General features: G+C 38.9%; 1 protein-coding gene across 1 annotated transcript; it reads right to left on the reverse strand.

Moving 5' to 3' along the window:
• Positions 1-3,168: 3,168 nt before the first annotated feature.
• On the reverse strand, positions 3,169-10,879 carry LOC137831033 (linoleate 13S-lipoxygenase 2-1, chloroplastic-like). Its single transcript, XM_068638523.1, has 9 exons — positions 10,423-10,879; positions 8,286-8,557; positions 7,431-7,671; positions 6,249-6,566; positions 5,473-5,558; positions 5,283-5,390; positions 4,898-5,211; positions 4,179-4,445; positions 3,169-4,081 (listed from the first exon to the last, which is right to left on the reverse strand). The coding sequence occupies exons 1-9, from the start codon at positions 10,604-10,606 to the stop codon at positions 3,322-3,324; spliced, it is 2,550 nt and encodes an 849-aa protein (XP_068494624.1). The 5' UTR covers positions 10,607-10,879; the 3' UTR covers positions 3,169-3,321.
• Between the last annotated feature and the right edge of the window lie 10,576 nt (positions 10,880-21,455).

Here is a 21,455-nt window from a genome sequence, read left to right on the forward strand (position 1 = left end):
AGCATCTGGCTTTTATGATTTATAATTTTGTATAGAATTTTTTATGCACGTTTTTAACAAAATGATTCTAACATCATGAGGTTTATATTTTTAAAATTTAACATAAAAAATGAACGTGAATTGAACGTAACAAATTTTGTAATCCAATTAACTTGCAATCTAGGTTTCAGGAAATAAGCCTAAGAAATTTCAATGAAATTTTGATCATAACATGCAAGACAAGTGGAGTTTATGATTATTAGAGGACTTGCGATCTAAAATAAGTCAGAAACCAAAATCACACAAAACATAAAAAGAACCAAAGCTTATACAAAGTAAAAACACAAAGACATTTCAGCAACAATTAGAGGAAATCTTTGAGACAATATCACAAACACTTGGAGAGCGTGAACGGATAACATGAGTTTATAACAAAATTGGATGCACGTGACTTAGAACAGGACTAGGTCAAATTATAAAATCAAAATGAAATGCAATTAAACAAGTTTCACTAATTAATATTGGTAGAAACGCAAGAAATAGGAAAACAACAACATTGCATGCAAGAAGAAGACTAAAACGTTATAGTCTGGAAAGGTTTAGGAGTTTTGATGATTTTGAACCGTTTAAAATGTTTCAAACACAACACAATTGTATAAATTAATTAAGAGTTGAAAAAAAAATCAAGAGCAACACATGTGATGAAGAACAATAGATGGAAATGAATTTTTTTTAAGAACTCTACTTGGAGATCGAGCTGAACCATAAGCTAGCTCTTGATACTACTTGATGGAGTTTGCTCCATACTTGGACGTGATTTGCACCGAGGAATGGTAGCAGAAGGTTTGGTTTGAAGTGGAAGTAGTTGCACAGGTTGCTTCACGTTGAAGCTACTTGAAGAAGAGATTTTTCTTCTCAACACTAGGCTAGGTAGTGAACTCTAGCCAGGATTAGAATGAGACTAAGGAGAGTTTGAATATGTATTTTGAAAGAGGTTCATTATTCAATATAAAAGTAGTATAGGACCTATAAATTATTTATAGCCAAAGAGGGAGTAGAACGTGCAAGGTAGCTTTCCTAACCCCAACTTGCATGGCAAGTTAGGGTTAGGGTTTGTAAGAGTCATCTTTCCCATCTTCTAACCCTAATTTGAATGACAAGTTAGGGTTTTTAGAGTTTGTAGAGGTTCGTGTTCATGTCTCTCGTCCCTAGGTTTAAAGTATGGTTTCTAGTCTACTCTTAACCCAAAATACAAGGTCAGAAAGGAAATTTCCTATTTCTACTTTTTACATTTTATAAAAGACTTAAGAGAAAGTATATATTCTTCTGTCTTTTGCTCTTAGCATTGAGTTGTAGTGTTGTCTTAGCATTGAGTTGTAGTGTTGACTTTGTCTAAGATTGATCTCCATCATATAACCTTTTGTACCATGACCTAAAGGTTTAGAGAGAAATAAAGGTTTTGCATCAAACTGGTTTAGCATTGAAGCGTTCATCCAGTTAGTGGATTTGATGTCCCTGTGTATTATTAAAGGATTGAGAAGTTTATGCCAATCCTTTTGTTCTGAGTTGGTACTTGATGGTGTGAAATCCAACAAATTTTATTACTACTCTATAGAAAATAATTTGAGTACAAACGGTGGCATAGTCATGTGGGTTGTCGCACCAAACCAAAGGCTGAATAACAGCCTCAACTGCTGCTGGGAAAATGGTGTTGTGAGTTTATTCCCAAAAATCAAAGTTGAAACAGTAGTCTAGTGAAAATGATAAAGATGACTTGGACTTTGAAGTTTATGAATCATGTATTTACATTTTTTTTATAAAAAAATCATTAAATAAAAATTAATTTTAAATAAAAAATAACTAGTTATTATATTAATTAAACTAGATACTATTTTATAGACTATAAAGTAATTTTTATATTTATAAAATAGTTTTTAAATTATGATCTAATTAATTAATTGAAATATAATTAGTTACTACGATTTTAATTACTAATTTTATAATATAAATTAGTTCACAGTTAAAATCTTGATACTTAAAACTTTAATAATTAATTAAATATTAATTTATAAGTTTTATTAATAATAAAAACTATTTTAGATACTAATAAAATTTTTAATCTCTAAAATAATATTTAATTTAGTTAATATAATGATTTATTATTTTTTATCTTGAAAATTAATTTTAGACACTCTGACTTTTCATGGTTTATTATGAGTGCCATGAATTTTTAATAATTTTTATTATTTTTGAGAATTTATATGTGCATACAAGACAATGCAAAAATAAATTTAGGAATAATGCCTATCCCGCTGTAGCATTTTTTTCAGATTTAAGATGGAGCTTTTTTTCCCTTTAAATAATTGGTTCTAGTTGTGAACAAGCTTTAACAGTTAAATATGTCCATGCTACTTTAAAAAGCTTTAAGAATCAATTTGTCCTTGCTACTTGAACAAACTTTAACAATCATATTTTTGGAAATTAAGACTAAAAAATCATTAACAAAAACTAATTTTAGAAATCAAGATAATTAGTTAATATTTGACTAAATTAGAGAATATTTTATAAACTAAAAAAAAATTATTGGTATTAAAAGTAGTTTATATTATTAATAAAAGTTTATAAAATAGTTTATAAATTGGTATCTAACTATTAGTTACTAAGATTTTAACTACTAACTACTTTATATTCTGAATTAGTTTCTATTAATCTTTTAAAGACTATTTAAAATTTAAAATATTGGTAGTTAAAACTCTGGTATTTAATTTGGATACCAATTTAAAAATTATTTTATATTTTTTTATTAATAACAGAAAACATTTTAAATATCAATAAGTTTTTAATCTCTAAAATAGTATTCAATTTATTCAATATAATGATTAATTATTTTTTTTCTAAATTTGATTACTATTTAATGATTTTCTTGTAATGTTTTTTATTCATTTATTTAAATAAAAAATTATTTTCAAGAAATTGGATTAAATTTCTATAATGAATTAGAGTATTCTTAGTACTTTTATTTATTCTATTTTTTGTTTTCGATAAAAAATTATTTACAATAAGTTAGATTAAGATAAAATGTTTATTTCAGACTATAATATGAAAAGTTTGATGTTGGCCATATATACTGTGCCACAATACAAATCTTCTTGCACACTAAAAATAAATGTGAGAAAGGAAAACTAATACTAAAACTAAAACGCATCAATTTATTTTATCAATAATAAATAAATAGAATTAAATAGACATTTTAGAAGTGTATCAAACTTAATAAAACTGAATAGAAAAAAATCATATCAAATATTGTAAATGAGTAATATCCATTTAAAATAACGAATCTTTCTAAATGGATACACTATAAGGAATTCCTTTTCCAGTGATTCCAGGCTCTGAAAATGGTTTCATTTGCTCATAAGGTACTACTCCAACACCATGTCTGTTTTTCAAATTGGTATCTTCATTCCTTGAGTCTATGATGCCTTCAATTTCCTTCAGTCTCCTATTGAACCTTTCAAAGGAAGCCTTTATAGTTGGATCCTGAGACCATGATGGCTTCATGAATTGCCCAATATACTCTTCATCTGGGGAATGATACGATAATACGTTAAAAACTACCATCATTGTAGTTGCTTGGATCTGTGATGGAAAACTCTCCAAAAGTGTTTGCTCAGGTTTGTTTACAAATTTTTCCCACTCTTCCTTAGAAGGGTCTTCTGTAGGCATTTTGTTTCTTATAATATTTGGTCGATTAGGAAAATAGCCCGCATAGGTATATTGGCCAAAGTTCACACCTGCATGATGAGCAGATGCAATCCAAGCTGTGGTGGTGACGATGTCAATAAGGTCTTCTGGTGTTTTAAGATTTGGCCACCATGGTTCTTCAGATTTGTCTCCATGACCAACTAACCTAATTTCTGTCCACCATGCTTGGAGCTCTTGGTCAGACTCTATGATGCTTGGGCTTGGATAGAAATGGTTGACATAGTCAGTGACCCATTGTTTGATGGCATCCCATATAAGAAGACCATCATTGGCAAAAGGGTAGTCTTCAATTGTTAGCTTTAGGCCATGTGGTGCATTAGAATCTACTTCAGCCATTCCTCTGAAAAAACAGCAGTTCAGAAATGTAAATGAATGGTTTATGTAGTTGTAAAATCACAAACACAAGAAAATCATCAACCACATCTCTCTATATTTACCTATCAATAAGATCTTTAGGGAGTGCTTGCAAATCGAACCTCCAAAGTTGATCATAAGCTACCGAGCTTAACTCCATTGAGTATTTATTAGGTGAAAATGATTTTTCAATGATCCCATTTGCATTGATAAGCACTTCACGAGCAAATGCATTGATAGCAGTAGTATATCTGAAATGTGGATGCAGTAGTTTGTATATTGGATGCATGGCGCTAAGTTGCCTATTTGTTGCAATGACAAATGGTTCCATCACAGCATGAGCTCTTAACCTAAAAAAATTGATAATTTATATAGAGCTAGTTAGCATCTCTTAACACTTTCAACTTTTCATAACTTAATTATAAAATTATTTAATAATCATTAAATAAAAATCAATTTTTTTTTAAATAATTAATTATTATTGATTAAATTAAATATTATTTTAAAGATTAAAAAAGTTACTTGTTGAAATTATAAAAAAATTTAAATTAATTTTTAAATTTGTATTTAATAAAGTACATAAATTAAAATATTAATAACTAATTAAATACCAATTCAAAAACTAATTTATAAATTTTATTAATATAATAGAAACTATTTTTGATATATTTAAGTTAATTAATATAGTGATTAATTAATTTTTTATTTTTAAAATTGATTTTTATTTAATTTTTTAAAAATTTATATATGTCTCAATATGCAAGGTAAAGAGAAAGAATGGCATGCTTATTTTTATACTCACCAATGATTTACAAGCTCATGAGAACCAGCATCATGAGCAAGAACATGAGCTTTGGCAAGCCTCCAAAGCCAGAGATTGGTTGAATGAGAAACTGAATGAGAAGCAGGTGTAAAGACTTGCTTCCATTGTGGCTTACCATTCATAGGTGGCCTAGTTAGCTCAATACCTAGTGGCTTCAATGTGCCTTGTTTGGTGAGGAAGAATAGTGTTCGTGATCCATAGAGTGTGGTTCCCTTCATCTCTCTCACTTTGCTTACATATGGTAAGAATAAATCATGATAGTCTAACATGTACAACTTCTTGTCTTTAATGGCCTACATGTATCCAAAGGAAACCACTTTTAAGAAACATTATAAATTTAACAAACTCAATGTTGGTTTTATACCTCTTCAATTGTGCCGTAACCAATTTGTGGCTCTATGACTTCTCTGGTGAAAGCTGATTCTGGTGGACCATAGATTTGGGGTTCAAGTTTACTTCTCAGAGGCCATTTCTACATATACCAAGAAGAAAACATTGAGCATAGACTGCATCATGAAAGTATTTAACAAATTATATATTATAGCTCCTCTTGCCTTGACCAATTGGATGTTACATGGGTTCACACCAGCCAAAGTCTCCCTAGCAAATTCCTCATCTGAAAACCAAAAGAATCTGTCCCCTGGATTTCCAAAACTCACACTCATCAAGAACTGCAGAAACTTTTTCATTTTGTTGTATCATTTAGTGTTAGGTAAATTATTTGAACCACTTGAACTTTGGATCACTACAGTAACCCCAGTTCTCAAAAATGGTTATAGACATAAACTTGGGTTGACCCTGTATTCTGTTATTTGTTAATACAATATAAATCTTGAGCTTTCATTTCCCATTACTTTATTTTATTTACTAGTTTCATTTTGGTCTTTTTATTCGTAGTGCCACAATATCCTTTATTTTGTTCAAGTTACAGGGTTCATATCCCACTATCATCCTATCACCAAACAATTAATATCCTTATCTTTTTTTAATTTTATAATTTTTTTTTAAAAGAGGGTATTTAAGATACAATTTAACTCTCATAAACAAAATTTGAGACAAACTAGGATTACATCCAAACCAAAATTACAGTTTAATTAGGTTATAAGATTTTTTTTTTTTCGGAAAAATAGTCCATGACATTAATAATCTGTAAATCCGCCAAAATTGATTAAAGTTTATGCAGTTATTCAATATATGCAGTAGATTTGGATTAGAAATTTTAAACATTACTAGAATCTGACAAGATAAAAAAGCAAGTAATGCAAAGAAGTTTTCCAACATTATGAAATTTAAAAATAAGCACTTGTTGTGTGGCTATAAATGTTCTTACTCTTAATTGTTTCTGGGGTATCAAAGCGCAAAATGTTCTGACTATCATTAGCAACCTTGATCAACCTGGGAATTACACTTTGGAGGAAACCATTGTCTTTAAGAGTTGGTAAGTGAAAACCTTCTTTGTAGATGGTGTCTATTTCTTCGAAACTTTTAAATCCAAGATCTTGGTCAGTCAGAATTGCATCTAAAGATTCTAAAACTGCACTTAGTCCTGAGGATATTGTGCTCATTGTGAACTGTGACTGTTTTTCATCAGAAAATGCATCGTCACGAGGAACATAGAAGCTTGAACTTCTCTTCTCAGTAGATGGGTCTGGAAAACAACAATTAATGTAAGCAAAAATATAGTGATTTTAAGACTGTTTCTGTTGTTCTTAAAGTTTTTGTTGCAACCAAATAGAGAAACCCATCAATGTTTTTAGCATCTATAATCACCAATTGAGACCTCATTTCCAATTCTCTTTACAATGAAGTCATAAATTTGATGTGAAAATTCCTGTAAGCTATCTAAAGCTCTTACAACTAGCTCACTCCTATCATCCTACAGAATTGACAATAAAATCTCTCTAATACTCTTTATTATTTTAAACACTGGATATGATAATCATTAAATACCAATTAATTTAAAAATAAAAAATAATTAATCATTATATTAATTAAGTTATAAATTATTTTATAAATTAAAGAATCATTCTTATATAAAGTAATTTCTATTAACAACAAAACAAAAGTTTATAAAATAATTTTTAAATTGATATATAATATTAATTATTAAAATTTTAACTATTAATTATTATAAACTAGTCACTAATTTAATTAAATATTAATTTAAAATCTAAACTATTTTATAGGTAAAATTTTGGTAATTAATATTAAATAACAATTTAAAATTTATTTTATAAATTTTTATTTTTTAATTTATAAAATAGTATCTAAGTTAATTAATATTATGATTAATTATTTTTAATTTTTAATTAGATGTTATTTAATATAAAAAAAATTAGTGAAAAAGTGAGAAAATTGTATATAAGTGTTGAAAGAGAAATACTATTTAAACATGTTTATTTTAATTGGTTGACAACAAATATTTATTTTTGTTACATTATTGATAATGTTTATGAAACTTAAACAAATGAGTTTATGGAAAAATGAAATTACTAAACTGAGGAAAAACAACCTGAATCAGTGTGTTCTCGACCAGTACGACACCTTCTTGGATATGGATACTGTTTGGAGCCACCAAGAACAGGTCTTTTGAAATCAAGGTTAGAATCAGGATCTGCAAGATCATTGTACACATCATAATCATAAATTCTGTCAGAGCTCTTGCGTTCTCCTTCTCCATTTCCTCTTAGTTGCTTCATCGCCTCTTCCCTCAACCTTCTCAATCCTTTTGGTGTTTGTGATGGCAAATATGACTAGTTAATCACAGAAACAGTGTTAAGTTTAAAAGAAACAAAGAGGAGCGCACCCTATGACATCATTTTTCTAACACTATTTTTTGTTAGGTAAAATTCCTGAAGAATGTTAACACTACTAATTAGTTATTTTTCATGGAAATATGTTCCTATTTATTTTATGTGAAAATCAGTGAAAGTTATCTTTCTGTTAATTTTATTTTGGATTTTGTAAAGTTTCACCAAGTACTAGTAGGAAAATCTCACCAATATAAAATTTAGGTAGTGTAATAAGTATTTTAATGATGTGAGAATAAAACTCTGGTGATTTCCACTAAAGTTTCAACAGTAAAACATTATGTATTGATATTTTAAGAGGTAATATAAAACCCTATTTAGACGCAACCAGTTTGAGAAACAAACATATCAAATCAAGACAGGGATCACACATGTTTAGTGGACCAACATGAATTTTACTCCATAAAACATTTTTGTTAAAAAGGTATGAAAACTTGTTGCTAATATTTTTATTAAGTGAAAACAAAACAACTTTAATGATTCTAAATAGAAGTGTTTGTTACTCCATCCCATAAAATTATGAAGGTTAAAATGACACATTATATTATGATACTAACCTTGTCAATAAAGAAGACTCTCTTCACAGGAGTCTCATGCTTTGGTTGAACCCATGACTCGCAGGTGACATGCACAAGGCCATCAGGGAAGCCATTCAAGACTATGCTCTTCAAAAACATCTCTTTGTTGTGTTCATTCTCAACCAAAACAGCTCCCACTTTCCCGAACTCTGCTGGTAACTCAAATGTTGCCTCATATTCCACCTCATCATTCTCTTTTTCCTGCCTCTTCTTTGCATCACCTTTTGTTGTCTTTCTCTCTAAGTTTGTTTCTTCATTCATGAAAAAGAGATGTTAAAGATATTATGAGTTTAAATTCTCATATAAAAAAGTTTTAAACAATATATAAAAAAAAATAAGACTGACAATTTTTTTATTTTATGTTTTTCAGTTAAAAGATATGTCATAAAGAAGATTAATTCAATGATTATTATTCATCAATAATTTTGGGATTAAAAATTATATAGTTAAAATAAACGTAATTTTAATTTGTCTAATTTTCTTAAATTTATTAAGTCTATTTTCGATCGGTCACAAAATAGCATAAACTAGTTTTTCTTCATTTCACATGTCTACTGCCTCACCTTTATCTTGCATAAAAAAAATGACATGGAACAATTATACTTTCTTTGATCATTAACAATATTAATCCATCACCTTGTTTTTAAGAAAAAACTTCAGAAATGATTAAATTAACGATAGAATTAGGAGGTTGGGACTTTTATATATATATATATATAATATATGAACCAAGAGATGATTCAACCTTTATACATATCAACTGCATTATTAAAAATTAAAAATTTAGAATAACCTTATTCAAACCAACCAACTAAATCACCTAATCAAGACAATACCCCCAAACCTACATTTTTTTCCGGTAGTGGCTGCTAGTCATTTATTGCTAGGAAGGTCCTCTACCTATCATATGGAGGCTGATGTACACTTTAACCAATTTGATTGACTAAATGTAACAAAGTTTGAAAATGAATGTGAATTACTATTGTTGAGTAGATATGAATATAGAAATAATGTTATTAGAATACAATAGTTAATATAGAAGAAGATTTATCTTGGTATAGGTTAAAACATGATCATAGATTCATAATAAGTATTCTAAATCTTTATTTTTTTATTCTGACTAGTGTACCCACCCAATTTATTTATAATCATTAAAATAAAATCAATAGGAAGAAGAAAGGAATGAATTGCAAGTATGTTTTGCAATTTTAGATAGAATATTGTTTTTTTATACTAACTGTCAGCATACTTTAATAATATATTTTGCTCTTGATTTTATGTAGGATAATTTTTTGGGATAATATTGAGTCTCTTTTTCTGTTTCTTGCTGTGGCTTTATTTGAATGCACAGATCTTTATAGCAAGAAAATCATGAAAAAAAACCAATTTTTAAAATCAAAATAATTAGTTACAATAGTAATTAAATTATAGATATTTTAGAAACTAAAAAAAATTGATTTTTAAATTAATTTTTATTATTGTTAAATAGTTTCTAAATTGGTATCTAATTAGCAATAAAAGTTTTTGCTACCAAATTTAAAAACTAAATAATTAGTAGTTAAAACCTTGGTTGTTAATTAGATACCAATTTAAAAACTATTTAACAAATAATATAAACTAATTTAAAAACTAGATATTTTTGTAAAATGGTCTTTAATTTAGTTACTATTGCAACTAATTATTTTGATCTCAATTTTTTTTTTATTTCATGATTTTCAAAATTTTTGGAATTTTATAATAATTTTTGATAGATTAGTACTCTATTAGGTAGTAGAGGGGAAACACATATGCAGGCTTTTATTATCCTGTCTCTCCCGTCTCATATATTTTCAGGCAACCCTTTATCTTTTTTCAATTTATTCTTCAATTATTTTTTATTGTTAATAAAAAAAATTAGTTAATTCTTAAAAAAAATAACTTTTAAAATAATAATTCGTTACACTTATACACTATAAATTAGTTTTATTTTGTGGAATTTTGTTATAGAAATTAAATAAAAAATTTCTAGTAAATGGATGTGCTATAAGTGATTAAGTGTAAGATTCTTGACACATAAGATGGACTAACTTTATAAACAAAGGAGGAGGATAAATACATAGCAGAATGAAAAACGTACTTGAATCTAGATCATTGCTCACAAGCTCCAAAACAAGAGTTTTCCCTACGAACTCTTCAATCCCTTCAACACCACCTCGAACAAGACTGGTTAGGAGTCCATCACCACTTCGCTTCACGGTCACAGTGACCTTCACATTCCTCCATTTAGGGTTGATGATGGACATGCCACTATTTTTCTTCATCACAGCTTTCACACAACGAAATACACACCCTATGAAAACCTCTCTCTGTCCCTTAGTGAAAGAGAGTTTACCTTGACTCTAGAACCAGCTATTGTGAGTGCATTTATAGCTCAAAAAAAAGGGAGAAAATGCACTATTTGTAATGGATTGGTGCACATATTGACTCTTAGTTTGCTCCATGTGCTGTTATTTCAGTGGATATGGTTGTTCCCCCAACGCAACAATGCACCACCTATTTAATTAAGTGTCAGACTTTCCTTTGGGGTCTCTCGTGGCTTCTAAAATGGACCCTTCACCCATCAATGTTTACGTAAAAAGTTCAAATAAAACTAAATGAACATAAATAGCCATAAAAAGTTTGTTTTCCTTATTGGTAAGATAATGAATACGTTCACTGGTCATTTGCCTGTTATTGATGACTTTGAATTTGCCTTTTTCTCTCACAATGATGAGTGTGGGATTAAATTTTGTCTCGTGTAATTTTTCAGACATGGTAGATGTTTTTTCTCAGATAAATATGTGGAAACACTAGTTGAGAAGACGTAATGAGGGGAATTATTTTCTATTTTAGTGTATGTAATTGTAGTTCAGATAAGCTTTTTGTTTACAATTACAGTATGTGATTAGCGTCTTACACTTTGATATTAGACTATATATCATCATCAATTATTTGTTTATTAAGTAAAATTGTCTTCTTCCACTTAGTTTTTAACGTATAAAAAATTAATTACTAAGAAAATTCTAAAATTTTGTGACATGTATCTTGCTATTCCTCCGTTAATCAAATCGTTTTAAAATTGGTTAAGTTAGAATCTATCCTCTCTCTTTTTTTTTATCAATATTCAATCATGCGGATGGTTTTAAAATCATTCAAAAATATTTTAGTTAATAAAAGAATTAACTGAAAAATATTTTCTTTTTAAAATTACGGAAAAGATCGAGAATCTAAGAGGATTTCATAGGAAGAAAGAATTAATTTCAATTGTAAAAGTGAAGTTTTAGATAAAATAATCATGGCGAGCAATAGATGGAGGAGTTATGAGCGTTCCAAGCCTCTACAATCTTCAAACAGCTTCACTACTTTTTTTTTTCTCAAATTTCCCGGATAGCTGTAAGGAATATGATATGATAGAAGATTTTTTGTTCTTGTCGGTTGACTTGATTGTCTTCATATGTCTACAACGATCACATGCCCCTAATTCTCTCTGCCTTTATTCGTGCTTTCCTGCGATCAAAAAACTTGAAATTGCAAAGACAAAGAGTGCCCTAGAGGCCGTTTGCACTCCGACGCTCAAGTCAGTACTAGGTCAGGAAACACCAAAACTTAGCTATAAAAAGCTTTGTGTAATCTGTGTGTATTTGCGTAAATGTTGCGTACCTTATTAGGTTTGATACTACCCTTTATATACTCTAGGATTTGCGTTGTTTCCGCTAACCGCAATTAGGGTTACTGAGGGTGTGCCTTAGCGTCGCTATCACCCACTCTTAGGGAAATCTAGCGCGTAATGCTCCCTTACTAGAGTGCAACCTCTGACGGGATGACCACCTGGGTACTAACTTGTGCACCTAATCTTTGGGCCCATTCGTCCTGGGAGTGCCCTAGATGTTCACGTGCCATGCATGCAGCTTACTCTTGGAACATAACCCTAATGGGCCTTCCAGAGGCTTTTTACTTGTGCTACGCCTGAACGCGTCATTCACTCCGCACGCATGGACCCCTCGTAACCTAGGCTTCTCCCTAGTGATACTGGTGTATGGTCTGGGATCCACCTCACGTGGCCCAGCTCTCCTGTTTGAGTCACCGATGTCTGATGTCACATCGCCCTCACTCTATTGCCGAGGACACATCAGCACATCCTGGTGATCGACGTCTGACCACTCTTCAGCACCTTGGCTCATGTGTCTTGCAAGGCACTGTCCCACGCCGCTCGTGGGACCCAGCTTACGTGGCCCACCATTACTAGCGGTCAACGACGTCCGAGAACTGGTCGGTACACATTCCAAATGTGGGCTATGGTGAAAGAGGTCTTCATCTCTCATAGACTAAATATATGGGGAAGAAGATTTGGGTTTGTTAGGTTCTTTGATATGGACTATGTGGGGAGGCTTGAGAGGGAGTTGAGTCAAAGTCTCATTGGAAGTAGGAAGCTCTACGTTAACATCCCAAGATATAGAAGAAATGAGTTGGATCAAAAGGCTAGAAGGCAACGTGAGGTTAGGAAACACAATGGTTATGGTTTTGGAAACGTGAAGAGCTTTAACAAGGAGGCTCATAAACAACATGAAAGAAGGTCTGATTCCAGAAAGTCTAGAAACACGGCGGTGTGGAGAGAAAATAAAGGGAAGGAGGTTTGAAGGGTGCACAGAGGGGAGCAGTCCTATGCAGACGTCGTGAGAAGATCACCACAAGAACATAGGAAAGGAACAGTAATTACAACCCAACACCTTGTTCTGCCATGGATGGTTAATAGTGTTGTAGGGCACTTGCCTTCAGGTGTTTCTTTTGACCAACTCTACGATGAATTTGTAAAGGGAGGGATCAATGAGGTTAAGGTGCGGTATATGGGTGATAGAAAGGTCCTTCTAACGCTAGAGGGAGAGGAAGGAATGGAGAATTTGATTAAGCATAACAAAGATTAGTTCGAGAGTGTCCTTGAGGGTAGCCCTGGTCAGAATCCTTCGAAGTAGACAACAAAATCATTTGAGCCAGGTGCTATGGGCTGCAACAGAGGATGCTTTGAACGCGTTGCTGCTCATGTAGGATCCTTGGTAGAGGTAGATGGAGCTACGTCTAAATTCAAAGATTTGGAGTTTGCAAGGCTAAGAGTAAGGACAACGGTGGGACGAGACATTCGCCTGGTGTTGGATATGAAGATCAACGACATTCTTTGCCAGATTGTTTTGTGTACCGTCCAGGTAGTCGAAAGTGATGACGTGGCAGCAAGCTATTATGTAGGCGTGTTAAGCAGGGCTCATGGCTGGCGGAAGGGAAGGAAGTCGGGGGGCTCGTGTAGTCGCCAGTTATTAAGTTGGCGTGCTCCGATCTCTAGCATACCTAAATCGACTGTCAACGGGTTTGACATGAAGTCGCCGGATGCGAACCCAGACGACCACATGGTCAGAGATCGCCGAAAGAAGGACATCGCCGAAGGATCAGGGAAGCTTGTTCCAAGCCCTCGAAGCAGAGGATAAAGTCGTCAGATAGTCATTTCCTAGCTAGCCAGAGGTTGAGGTCGGGGAACAGCTCACCTGGACATGCACGATGAAGCAAGTGAAGTAGATCATGAAAGCGGCCGGCGAGACCACAGGGAAGGTATGTATGAAGGCACCCATACTCGCCACGCAGAAGAGATCACACTCCAAGGCAGCTTTGCGCTGAGTTGTTCCATGCCTAAGTAACTTAGCCAAAAGCCTGAAGAGTAAGAAGTGGCGCCCAAGTCAAGGATGCTCCAGATGGTGACACGTGTACAGCTGGATACGAGCCACGTGTCCAGATGTGTAACTGTCAGGAGAGAGAAAGTGAACAGGTATATAAGAGTTTCTAACGAACTTTGAGGTACGCACGCGTTTAGATTACTTCTTTTACGCTTGCGAGAACAAGAGTACGCTGAGAGAGATTTTGCACGGTTCCTAAAGTTCCTAGATTTCTCTTAGTAATTTGGTGGTTCAATCGCTGACTTGGGTGTTAGAGCGTGATCGGCCGCAGCGGCGCCGTTCTGTCTTTTGCAGGTTCTTGAGGTGAATCACGGTGAAGGACGGAGGCTAACACGGTGCAGAAGTCGATCCAGGTTTGACGAGGCAAGGTTCTTGCGTCCCGGTCAACAGGCAGGATCATCAGGCGCCCACCGTGGGGTCGTGTAAAACTTGTTCCCATCCACAGCGTGAGTTCTTGGAGTTCCAGTAGTTCCTGTGTTGTTGTGTGCTGGTGCAACCATTTTCCGCCGTTCATTCGAGCTTTTGTTCGGTGGTTTCAGGTTTTCCACCGTTCGCTCGAGTTTTGTTCGGTGGTTTCGAAGTTTCTACCGTTCGTTTGGGTTTTGATCGGTAGTGTGAGGTTTTCCACCGATCGTTCGAGCTTTCGATCGGTTTTCTTGGAGTTTCTTGCTGTTCGCGCGGTTTTCAATCGATTGTTCGGTGCTTTCTCTGTTCGATTGCGTTTCTGGTTAGTGAATCGGGAGCTTGCTGGAGAAGCGGTGGTTTAGTGATGAAGTCGCGAGTTTCTGTGAAGTCGTTGCTGAAGGAGGCTTTGTTCGTCGCTCTTTGTGATCTGCTAAGTTTTCATGAGAAAAATGAGAAGCAACCGTTCAAGTCCAGTTGCTGCTGAAGGTGCCATGACTATGGCGCAGATGGTGGAGATCATGCGTTCGCTGCAGGCGAATGTGGAAGCCTCGCGCATAGAGCAGGCAAAGATGCATGAGGACTTGGTCGCCTCTCGGGCCAGGAATGAAGAGCTCAGCAAAGTGACTGAGGAGTTGCGCCAAGCTCTCCAGGAGCAGAGACGGCGCCCAGTCGTTGAAGAGGTCGCGCCGTCGTCGCCACCTCGCGTTTTCCCCATGCCTTTTGCTCAGGCGATCACAGAAACGCCTATCCCTACGAGCGTGGTACCCGTGAAGGCTACTTTCACCGGCGTGGAGGATCCTAAGGCGCATCTCACCACGTTCCACACGCAGATGATGCTGTAAGGAGGCTCGGATGCTGTGTATTGCAAGATGTTTGTGAGCACGCTCCAGGGGACAGCACTGGAATGGTTTGTGAGCCTACCTACAGGTCACATAACCAACTTCCAGCAGTTTTCAAAGCTTTTCGTCGAGCAGTACATAGTGAACAAGGCGCCCCCTAGGGTGTCTTATGATCTGTTCGACATAAGGCAGTACCAGAGAGAGTCCCTCAGGGACTACTTGAATCGTTTTGGGGCGCAGATGGTCCACTCGCCGGCCAAGGACGAAGAAATGTTGGTCTACGCCTTCAAGAAGGGCGTGCTGCCGGGACCTTTCTGCGAGGCGCTGATCAGGGCTCACCCCGCCACGTTTGCTGAAGTTAGGCGACTAGCGGTGGCCCACATCGCCGATGAAAGTGAGGTCGCCGAGAAAAGAGGGAGCGTGGCCCCCGCTAGGACACGTGCCCAGACCAGGATCCAGCCATAGAGGGTGCTGGAGACAGCGGCGGCCAGGAGGGATCAAAGGACCCGCCATCCTTATGATCCCAGGAAAAACAAGGGCAGGGGCCCAGGGCGCCCCAGGGAGTACAATCGCCCACCAAAGCATAAGTTTGTGATGGGATTGGCGGACCTGATCGCCATCCCCAATATAGCAGCCAGGCTGAAGGCGCCGGAGAAGGTGGGCGGCAAGGTGTTGGGACCAAAGCCAGACGCCTGGTGCGAATTCCACCAGGGCTTTGGTCACACCGTTGATTCATGTTTAGCATTGGGATACCAGCTCGACGACCTGGTCAAGAGCGGTTTCCTGAACGATTACCTGCTGGACAGAAGAACGGGGGGCGCATCGAGCTCTCAGCCGGCGGGTGGTGAGGCTCAGCAGCATGAGATGCCCACTCATGGAGAGATCCACACCATCGCAGGAGGTTTCTCGGGTGGTGGATGCACCGCGTCACAGAGGAAGAAGTACGTGAGGTCTGTGATGACGGTGGACATGTTCGAAGATCACTCGCCGGATGTGGACATTACGTTCACAAAGCAGGATCTCCGGGACGTTGTGCCTCATGACAACGATCCTATAGTCATCTCGCTGGTTACGGCGGGAAGGAAGGTCCACAGGGTTCTGGTGGACCAAGGAAGCTCGGCAGATGTGATGTTCTGGCCGACTTTCCCACAGCTGCAGTTGCCCCTTGACCAGTTGAGGCCCTATGGAGGGTGCCTGTACGGGTTCGTTGGCGATCAAGTGGAGGTCAGGGGGTACATCGAATTAAGAACTACATTCACGGATGAGGCGGGCTCGAGGACGGAGAAAATCAAGTACCTCGTCGTGAATGCTCCTTCAGCCTATAACATTCTGTTGGGAAGACCAACACTCAACAGAATAGGAGTCGTGCCTTTAACCAGGCACATGAAGGTGAAGTTGCCATCGATGGAAGGGGTGGTGATCACCATCAAATCTGACCAGAAGGAAGCGAAGAAATACTATGAGAATAGCCTGAAAAACAAAAGGTCAGTAAGTTACATCACAACGACGCCGCCTCCCGGTGTGGAGTTCAAGCCCACAGAGTGGCGAGTTGTTGGTGCAGCGATGGAGGTGGCCACCGAGGGCGACGTCGCCATGGTGGATGCTGAGGCTGAGGGAGAGAACGCCGAGCGGGAAGAAGAGGCGAGGAACCGCCCCGAGGAAGCGAGGGAGCTGGGAATCGCCAGGGCGGTGATCGCCAGGGAAGCTAGACCCAAACCCGTCGAGGAGTGGCTCGAAAGGGAGATCGGGGGAAAGGTCTTCAAGTGGGAAGATCCTTGGAGGCTGAGCTCCAAGACCAGATTGCCAAGGTGATAGAGCGACATCTGGATGCTTTCGCATGGTCTGCTTCAGACATGCCGGGAATTGACCCCGACTTCTTGTGTCACCATCTAGCGATGGACAACCAGGTCAGACCAGTGCGACAAAGAAGAAGGAAGTTCAACGAGGAGAGAAGGCAGGCGATCAGGGACGAAACCCAGAAGCTCCTCGCTGCAGGCCATATCAGGGAAGTCCAGTACCCTGAGTGGCTGGCCAATGTCGTGCTGGTGAAGAAAAACAATGGGAAGTGGCGCATGTGCGTCGATTTCACTGATCTGAACAAGGCTTGCCCAAAGGATTCGTATCCTTTGCCAAGCATAGACGCCCTGGTCGACAGTGCTGCAGGATGCAAGCTGCTGAGTTTCCTGGACGCCTTCTCTAGGTACAACCAAATAAAGATGCATCCCATGGATGAAGAGAAGACCACCTTCATGACCAAGAGATCGTGCTACTGCTATAAGGTGATGCCCTTTTGGCTGAAGAACGCGGGGGCCACGTACCAGAGGTTGATGGATAGGGTCCTTGCAACGATGCTGGGGAGGAATGTGCAAGCGTACGTGGATGATATGGTCGTGACCTCGCCGGAGAAAAGCAAGCACGTTGCGGACCTGGAGGAATTGTTCACCACAATCGCCAAGTTCAGGTTAAAGCTGAACCCCGAGAAGTGCATCTTTGGCGTGGAGGCAGGGAAGTTTTTGGGTTTCCTCTTAACTGAGAGAGGAATAGAAGCCAACCCTGATAAGTGTGCTGCCATCTTGGCGATGAGGAGCCCGGCTACCGTGAAGGAGGTGCAGCAACTTACGGGTCGGATGGCCGCCCTATCTCGTTTCGTATCAGCTAGCGGAGAGAAGGGCCATCCGTACTTTCAGTGTTTAAGGCGGAATAACAAGTTTGCCTGGACGAAGGAGTGTGAAAAGGCCTTCGTCAAGCTTAAAGAGTACCTGGCGAGCCCGCCGGTTCTGTGCAAACCGTTGGTGGGGACCCCTCTCAGGTTGTATTTTGCTGTGACTGAGAGGGCGGTGAGTGCGGTGCTCGCCCAAGACCAAGACCAGGCTCAGAGGCCTATTTACTTCGTCAGCAAGGTGCTGCAGGGCCCAGAGGTGAGGTATCAGGCCTTGGAGAAAGCTGCGCTGGCTGTAGTATTTTCGGCGAGGAGGTTGCGCCACTATTTCCACAGTTTTACCATACTGGTGATGACCGACTTGCCCATCCAGAAGGTTCTGAAGAAGCCTGACGTAGCTGGGAGGATGGTGAAGTGGGCGGTGGAGCTGTCGGAGTTCGATATCAAGTATGAGCCCCGGGGTCCGATCAAGGGGCAGATTTTCGCTGATTTCGTGGTCGAGCTCTCGTCAGAAGCAACGCGAGTTGAGGGGGATGATTTCCGTTGGGTACTCTCGGTGGACGAATCGTCGAACCAGCAGGGTAGCGGTGCTGGAGTCATCTTGGAAGGGCCCAACGGCGTGCTGATTGAGCAGTCCCTGAGGTTTGCCTTCAAAGCCAGCAACAATCAAGCAGAGTATGAGGCGCTGATCGCCGAAATCTTGCTGGCCAAGGAGATGGGAGCTAGGGTGCTGATGGCTAAGAGTGACTCGTTGCTAGTCACGGGACAAGTAACAGGCGATTTTCAGGCCAAAGATCCACAAATGGCGGCTTACCTGGAGTATGTGCAGGAGTTGAAGAGTTCCTTTGTCTCCTTCGAAGTGGTGCATGTGCCCAGAGAACAGAATGCCCGAGCTGACTTGCTAGCTAAGCTCACCAGTTCGGGCAAGGGGGTAGGCAGAGGACAGTGATCCAAGAAACTCTGAAGACGCCTAGGGCATTTGTGGCAGATCACCTGGTTCTTCAAATAAGCAAGTCGACGCAGAAAGCGGCGAGGAGTCACAGGTCTTTGACTCAGGAGACCTTGAGATCGCCGAGAATAAGAGCATGTCGGGGAGAGAGGGTGAACATGACGCAGGTCTGCGCTACGCATAAGCCAGACACGTGGATAACACAGTACCAGCGATGTCTGGCAGATGGCCTTCTCCCACTGGATCCAACAGAGGCTAGGAAGATAAAGAAGAATTCTAGCAAGTTCACGATGATTGATGGCGAGTTGTATAGGTTTGGGTTCACACACCCACTCCTGGAATGTGTGCACAGAGAGAAGTGTACAAGAATTATGGCCGAGCTCCATGAAGGGATATGCGGAAGTCACGTCGGGGGTCGAGCTCTGGCTGCAAGAACCCTCCGTGCAGGTTACTACTGGCCAACAATGAGGGAGGACTGCAAGAAGTATGCGCAGTGCTGCAAGCAATGTCAGCAGCACTCCGATTGGCACAAAGCGCCTCCCGAAGAGTTGAAGTCGATTTACAGCCCTTGGTCGTTTCATACGTGGGGGATCGACATTCTGGGACCATTCCCATTGGCGATCAGGCAGATGAAGTACTTGGTGGTGGCAATTGAATATTTCACCAAGTGGATCGAAGCAGAACCAGTAGCTCATATCACCGCACACAAGATCGAGAGTTTTGTATGGAAGAACATCGTGTGCCGGTTTGGTGTGCCTAAGCGCCTGGTGTCATACAACGGGACTCAGTTTGCAAGTCACCTGTTGAAGAAGCTGTGCGAAGAAGTAGGAATTCAACAAGTGTTTGCATCCGTCGAGCATCCCTAAACAAATGGCCAAGTAGAGTCCGTCAATCGGGTATTGCTAAGAGGCTTGAAGAGAAGACTAGAGAAAGCCAAGGGCTCGTGGGCTGAGGAGGTACCCCGTATAGTTTGGGCGTACCACACCACCGAGCAATCGGGAACCCATGAGACCCCGTTTAGCTTGGTCTATGGGTGCGACGCAATGATTCCAGTGGAGATCCAGGAGAGCTCGCCGAGATTCCAGAACTTTGTAGCGGAAGACTCGAACGAGGAAAGAAGGTTGAATCTGGATTTGCTGGATGAGGTCAGGGAGGAGGCGAGATTAAAAGCTGAGGCAGTGAAAAGAAGGATTGAACGAAGGTATAACTCGAAGGTGATGCCAAGGCAGTTTAAAGAAGGCGACCTGGTGATGAGGAAAGCCCACCAGTACGAGATGGAGAACAAGTTGTCGCCTAAGTGGACGGGACCGTTCAGAATAACCGAGGCGCTCGGGAACAACGCCTACCGCTTAGAAACATTAGAAGGAGGGGCGATTCCTCGCACTTGGAACGCCACGCACCTCAAGTTGTATTACAGTTAAAAGCTTTATAAGTAAAAACAAACACGAAGAGCTTTGCAATGTTTCTGTTAAAACAGTTTGAAGGGGGCACTCTTTTTTCCCTAAGGAGGGTTTTTAATGAGGCCACCCAATAAAGAAGAGTTTTCAAAGTTTAAAGTGTTTTAGATTGCATGCTTGTTGTTGTTGCGAAAGTTTTGAAGAAAGACCTTGTCACTCGCATGTGATTTAAGGCAAGTTTGAAGATATACTGCATGCTTTCTAAAAAGTTTTTAAGTCCCCATCGTTTTTCGACGATTGGCGGCATCAGTTAAAGTTAAAAGTCCTCATCGTTTTTCGGCGATCGGAGGCACCATCAACGTTTTAAAGACCTCAACGCCCTCGCGCGTTCTGAGGCGAGAAAGAGTAAAAAGTCCTCAGTGCCTCCAGGGGGGAGAAGATGTAGCCCCTGGGGCAATGTAGAGGCACGAGATAAAAGACCTCCTCGCCGTCGAGCGAGTGCAGGCGAGGAAGAGAAAAAGTCCTCAGTGCCTCCAGGGGAGAGAAGATGTAGCCCCGGGCAATGTAGAGGCACCGATGAAAAGTCCTCAGTGCCTCCAGGGGAGAGAAGATGTAGCCCCTGGGGCAATGTAGAGGCACGAGTTAAAGACCTTCTCACCGTCGAGCGAATTCAGGCGAGTTAAAGACCTTCTCGCCGTCGAGCGAGTTCAGGCGAGTTAAAGACCTTCTCGCCGTCGAGGGAGTTCAGGCAAGATAAAATCCTTCTCGTCTTGAACGAGTTCAGGTATGGTGTAAAGGGTGGAAGAAGTTCAGAGGGTGGCTAAGGTAGGTTCGAAGAGAACGCCCAGCCACCCGGTTCCTTGTTCTGAAGCTCAGGGAGGTAGAGAAGGATCCGAAAGGCGCCTCTACCCCCAGATGAGGGAACAACAGCCAAGTTGTGAAGGCAAGAGGAAGCATACATCGCCAAGACCCTCTGGCGATTAGAAGAAATTCAGGCGATGGCATGAGTAAGGGCCCATTTGATGGAGCAGATCAGGTGAACTATGCCTTAAGATATCAGTTGGACTGAAACTTGCTGTCTAGTAAGTAGTTTCACGCTGAAGCTCGTTGCCTTAAGTTCACAAATTATTAAGATACTATCGTTCGAGAGTTGGTAGTTTGGTCG

Source organism: Phaseolus vulgaris, chromosome 6, assembly GCF_000499845.2.
Source record: "Phaseolus vulgaris cultivar G19833 chromosome 6, P. vulgaris v2.0, whole genome shotgun sequence".
NCBI classification, from domain to species: Eukaryota; Viridiplantae; Streptophyta; class Magnoliopsida; order Fabales; family Fabaceae; genus Phaseolus; species Phaseolus vulgaris.